The sequence below is a fragment of the Hemiscyllium ocellatum genome, chromosome 48, assembly GCF_020745735.1.
Source record: "Hemiscyllium ocellatum isolate sHemOce1 chromosome 48, sHemOce1.pat.X.cur, whole genome shotgun sequence".
Taxonomy (NCBI): domain Eukaryota; kingdom Metazoa; phylum Chordata; class Chondrichthyes; order Orectolobiformes; family Hemiscylliidae; genus Hemiscyllium; species Hemiscyllium ocellatum.
The window spans coordinates 11,849,930-11,855,929 of record NC_083448.1 but is presented as its reverse complement, the minus strand read 5'-3'; the positions used below and the strand labels follow the sequence as shown (position 1 = coordinate 11,855,929).

General features: G+C 46.7%; 1 protein-coding gene across 1 annotated transcript in view; it reads left to right on the top strand.

The window, feature by feature from the left end:
- The first annotated feature begins 1,079 nt into the window (after positions 1-1,079).
- Positions 1,080-6,000, top strand: part of LOC132836905 (uncharacterized) — a 37,300-nt gene continuing 32,379 nt past the window's right edge. The window contains exons 1-3 of the mRNA XM_060856472.1: positions 1,080-1,105; positions 4,264-4,400; positions 4,772-4,850. Of these exons, the coding sequence (XP_060712455.1) occupies positions 1,082-1,105; positions 4,264-4,400; positions 4,772-4,850 (240 nt within the window). The 5' untranslated portion in view covers positions 1,080-1,081. The remainder of the gene's footprint in view (positions 1,106-4,263; positions 4,401-4,771; positions 4,851-6,000) is intronic.

The window sequence follows — 6,000 nt, the reverse complement described above, 5'->3', positions numbered from 1 at the left end:
CTGAGGGGTGACCTTATAGAGGTTTACAAAATTATGAGGGGCATAGATAGGATAAATAGGCAAAGTCTTTTCCCTGGGGTTGGGAAGTCCAGAACTAGAGAGCATAAGTTTAGGCTAAGAGGGGAAAGATATCAAAGAGACCGCAGGGGCAACATTTTCACGCAGAGGGTGGTACGTGTATGGAATGAGCTGCCAGAGGATGGAGTGGAGGTTGGTACAATGGCAACATTTTAAGAGGCATTTGGATGGGTATATGGATCGGAAGGGTTTCTAGGTATATGGTCCGGGTGCTGGCAAGCGGGACTAGATTGGGTTGGGATATCTGGTCGGCATGGACAGGTTGGACCGAATGATCTGTTTCTTTGCTGTATTCTATGACTCAATAACTTGCACTCCAAAGAATTAACTCTCGAGTTGTTGCTGGCTAATTCAACCACAGTGGGTTGATGTATGTTTGGACTTGGATTTACTTGATTTGCTTTCGTAATCCCTTATGAGCCATTTATTTACTGAGAGGGCAAGTTCCAATCCAGGGCTTATTGGAACTCTGGGACCTTCTAACTATGGAATTCAGCTGGTTAAATTTCAGTTATGCTTTTATGTTCTTCAGAGGGTCTCCACCTTCGTTTGTGGCAAGCTCCCTTGGTTTAGCAAAGTAGAGAATGCGTGCTAATGGGAGAGAATGTGCGTTCTGTATCCAACAAGAAATAAGCATCTGGATTTCTCTGTTGTTTGGCTTCGAGTCATAAAGTTGTACAGACAGTGCAGAAACGGATTCTTTGGTCCATCTTGTCCATGTCAACCAGGTGTCTCAAATAGTTGAATGATGCAGCATTGTTTGTGTGTTGGACACCTAGGTGCAATGAATCTCTTCTGTTCTTTTGATAAATATGTTTTAACTTTGTGAAGTTCAATCAGATTATGAGTGGCACAGATAGCCAAATGGAAATGTGAATGAATTCAGGACAACGTATTTAAATGCAAGGTGTGTTTGACAATTGTTAGGATGACCAGTTGGATGCTGCTGAAAATATTTAACTGGGTTTTCGTGAATCTGCAAGTGCATCGAGGGCAAATTGAGATGCTGCGGAAAGCAAGTAAAGAGGTGAGGCACTGATCTTTTAATCTGTTGGGAGAACTATTGCAGGAGAGATATCTGAGGATTTAAGTTTCTTCTGAAAGGATTGAAAACTGTAGCCCATCATGGGATACTAAAGGTACTGCAGTCAGGGTTTTGTTTTGATTCAGAATAACTACCCCCTCTCTGAGGATGAAAGATCAGTCCTCAGCAGAGGCCTCACCTTCATTACCCTACGCTCTCGGATTAATGAGTTCAACTCGCGGCGAGACATTGAACAATTCTTCTGCCGCCTTCGCCTCCGCGCCTACTTCTTCAACCAGGATTCTCGCCCACCCTCTGACGACCCCTTCTCCCGCCTCCAACACACCTCATCCACCTGGACACCTCGTGCTGGCTCTTACCTGCCCTCGATCTCTTCATTGCCAACTGCCACTGTGACATTAACCGCCTCAACCTCTCCACCCCTCTCACCCACTCCAACCTCTCACCCTCGGAACGTGCAGCCCTCCACTCTCTCTGCTCCAACCCCAACCTTACTATCAAACTGGCAGACAAGGGAGGCGCAGTAGTAGTATGGCGCACCGACCTTTACACTGCTGAGGCTCAATGCCAGCTCGCGGACAAGTCCTCCTACTGCCCCCTTGACCATGACCCCACCTCCCACCACCAAACCATCATCTCTCAGACCATCCATAACCTCATCACCTCAGGGGATCTCCCATCCACCGCCTCCAACCTCATAGTCCCACAACTCCGGACCACCCGTTTTTACTTCTTGCCCAAAATCCACAAACCTGACTGCCCCGGCCGACCCATTGTCTCAGCCTGCTCCTGCCCCACCGAACTCATCTCTGCATACCTCGACACGGTCCTGTCCTCCTTAGTCCAAGAACTCCCCACCTACGTTCGGGACACCACCCATGCCCTCCACCTCCATGATTTTCGCTTCCTCGGCCCCCAACGCCTTATCTTCACCATGGACATCCAGTCCCTGTACACCTCCATCCCCCATCATGAAGGCCTCAAAGCCCTCCGCTTCTTCCTTTCCTACCGTACCAATTAGTACCCTTCCACTGACACCCTCCTTCAACTGACTGAACTGGTCCTCACTCTGAGCAACTTCTCTTTCCAATCCTTCCATTTCCTCCAAACCAGAGGAGTAGGCATGGGCACCCGCATGGGCCCCAGCCATGTCTGCCTCTTCGTAGGATATGTGGAACAGTCCATCTTCCGCAGCTACACTGGCACCACCCCCCCAACTTTGCCTCCGCTACATCGACGACTGTATCGGCGCTGCCTCGTGCTCCCATGAAGAGGTTGACAATTCATCCACTTTACCAACACCTTCCACCCCGACTTCAAATTCACCTGGACCATCTCAGGCTCCTCCCTCCCCTTCCTAGACCTTTCCATTTCTATCTTGGGCGACCGAATCAACACGGACATATACTATAAACCGACCGACTCCCACAGCTACCTAGACTACACCTCCTCCCACCCTGCCCCCTGTAAAAATGCCATCCCATATTCCCAATTCCTTCATCTCCGCCACATCTGCTCCCAGGAGGACCAGTTCCAATACCGAACAACCCAGATGGCCTCCTTCTTCAAAGACCGCAATTTCCCCTCAGACGTGATCGACGATGCCCTCCACCGTATCTCCTCCACTTCCCGCTCCTCCGTCCTTGAGCCCTGTCCCTCCAATTGCCACCAGGACAGAAGCCCACTGGTCCCCGCCTACCACCCCAACCAACCTCCATATACATCATATCATCTGTCGTCATTTCCGCCACCTCCAAACGGACCCCACCACCAGGGATATATTTCCCTCCCCTCCCCTATCAGCATTCCAAAAAGACCACTCTCTCCGTGACTCTCTCGTCAGGTCCACACCCCCCACCAACTCAACCTCCACTCCCGGTACCTTCCCCTGCAACTGCAAGAAATGTAAAACTTGCGCCCACACCTCCCCCCCTTACTTCCCTCCAAGGTCCCAAGGTGTCCTTCCATATCCGCTGCAAATTCACCTGCACCTCCACACACATCATTTACTGCATCCGCTGCACCCGATGTGGCCTCCTCTATATTGGGGAGACGGGCCGCCTACTTGCGGAACGTTTCAGAGAACACATCTGGGACACCCGGACCAACCAACCCAATCACCCCGTGGCTCAACACTTCAACTCCCCCTCCCACTCCACCAAGGACATGCAGGTCCTTGGACTCCTCTACCACCAGACCATAGCAACACCACGGCTAGAGGCAGAGCGCCTCATTTTCCGCCTAGGAACCCTCCAACCACAAGGGATGAACTCAGATTTCTCTAGTTTCCTCATTTCCCCTCCCCCCCCACCTTGTCTCAGTCCCAACCCTCGAACTCAGCACGACCTTCCTAACCTGCAATCTTCTTCCTGACCTCTCCGCCCCCACCCCCACTCCGGCCTATCACTCTCACCTTAACCTCCTTCCAACTATCACATTTCCAACGTCCCTCCCCCAAGTCCCTCCTCCCTACCTTTTATCTTAGCCTGCTTGGCACACACTCCTCATTCCTGAAGAAGGGCTTATGCCTGAAACGTCGATTCTCCTGCTCCTTGGATGCTGCCTGACCTGCTGCGCTTTTCCAGCAACACATTTTCAGCTCTGCTCTCCAGCATCTGCAGTCCTCACTTTCTCCTCCAATGCTTAAGTTACCTGACATTCAAGTTGCGTTGCATTGCAGCATTATCTTTTTGCAGGCAGTTTACTGGAATTCCCCTGGGAACCAACATGCTCAGATTCATTCTGTTACGAAAATAGAAATTGCTGGAAAAGCTTAGGTTTGGCAGCATCTGAGAAGAGAAATCAAACTTTGTTGGGGGTCACTTGACCCTTTGTCAGGAGTTCTGAGGAAGGACCTGAAATATAAACTGATTTCTTTCCACGATGCTGCCAGTCCTGCTGAGCTTTTCCAGCAGTTTTGTTTTTTCTGCATCCACAGTTCTTTTGATTTTCATTTGGTTAGTTCCTTTCAGCAAGTTAGATTGAAATGTGTATGCTATAACCAACCATATTCTCTTAAAGAATATAATTTATACAGTCTTGTCACTGTTTTCACAGCACAGGATGAGAATGTAATGACCAGTTGTCTTGAATTGTATCTGCATTAAATGTGGATATACGTTCTTCCTTTTTTTTGACAGTATGATGGTCCATTTGTCTTTGTGCCTCTTCATAAGTCTCGCCTCGACTACCTACTGGTTCCCTTTGTCCTTTTCTGCCACAGTATCAGAGTCCCATACTTTACTTGTGGGGAAGATGTCCAACTTCCATTTCTCAGGTAATGACTGAAACCACGGTCAAGTATTTTCTCACTTTTGAGTGTGAAGAATGTGCAGTTTTCTTGTGTTTTTGTTCCATTTGGTTCAGATGTGTTCAGCAGCCCCACTGTCAACAGAAGGTTTATTTGCTTGTATACATGTGATTCTCTTGGTCAGAAAACGACAAGATCAGTTTTCTTCAGGTTGGGCATATATTTGTTATTTCTTTGCAGTGGTTAGATTGAACCTCCAGAATTGCTATTGTTGGAAAGCATCATGACTTTGACGCCGTTGTCACAAGTTTTTCACGAACTAAAATGCAGCACAGCCAGTGTGCTTGGATGTCTGTTTGCTATGCTATTCACATTCATCTTGTTTTTCACCTGCTCAGGCCTCTGCTTCGGAAATTGGGAGGCATTTTTACTTCACATGATCATGGAGACCACTTGTTCCAGGTTGTTTTAAATTCGGTATGTGAGAAACATTTTCTTCTTTGAAATACTTCATGAAATCTGAATTTGAAACACTTGATCTCAGAACCAATTTGAACTCAGCTATGATGGGTTTGTTTTCTTGATGTGAGTTACTTTGTCATTTTTAATTTGAGCAGGTACAACAACAGTCTTGAAAGCTGGGCAGAATCATTTTGGGGAACTGACCAGGCCCCCTCCAAAATGTCATCTAATTCCACCTCACCAATTCTTGTGGAACATTAAATATTATGCTGCATGTAAAATGTAGTGACTCAGAGGCCTTGAGGAGAGGGTGTTGAACAAATATTGTTGTTCAATATGCAGCCCACAAATGTTAAAAATGTTGTACTTAGTTCCTTTGCTTGTTTGTCGTTACAGTTGGGGTATCAAGCAAGACAGAAATTGTCAGTCAGGGCGCAGTTTGCTCAAGGAAGAAATCAGTTTGGACTGAAACTGTTGAAACCAGACTGAAAATATGTTTTTTTCCCAACAAGCAAACATGGTTCACGTAATGATCCAGCTCACATGACGAACAAGCCCATTCTTTCTATTTTGCAAAATCAGACGATATCTTGCATTTCCTAACTAAGAAAAATGGAATAAGATACACCCATGAGCTTGTTACCAAAAATAGCTGGGAATCCACAGTTGATCTGAAGGTGAAATAGGTCTTTGCTGAAACGATACTATCATCCTTTAACTCTGTAAAAACTGAAAGAACTGCGGATGCTGCAAATCAGAAACAAAAACACAAGTTGCTGGAAAAACTCAGCACCAGGTAGAAATCACAGTTAACATTTGGGTCCAGTGACCCTTCCTCAAGACCCAAAAGTGTTAACTCTGATTTCTCTACACATGTGCTGCCAGACCTGCTGAGCTTTTCCAGCAAATTCTGTTTTCAATGCCTTAACTGTTAGTGCATTGACACACATTTTGATCACTTCATTTTTTTTGTTCAGCTGGAAGTGTGAAGGAACATTCATTTACTTAAAATATCCCAAGAACTGGGAATTGGTACTCTGGTGCCAGTCATTAAGCCGGGTACAACATGGACAATTTATCTAATTGCCTCCTCTTCCTCCTCTGAATGACCCTTTGCTGTCAAGTTTTTCAGAGAGACTTGTTCTTCAACCTGGCTTTTTTCGAA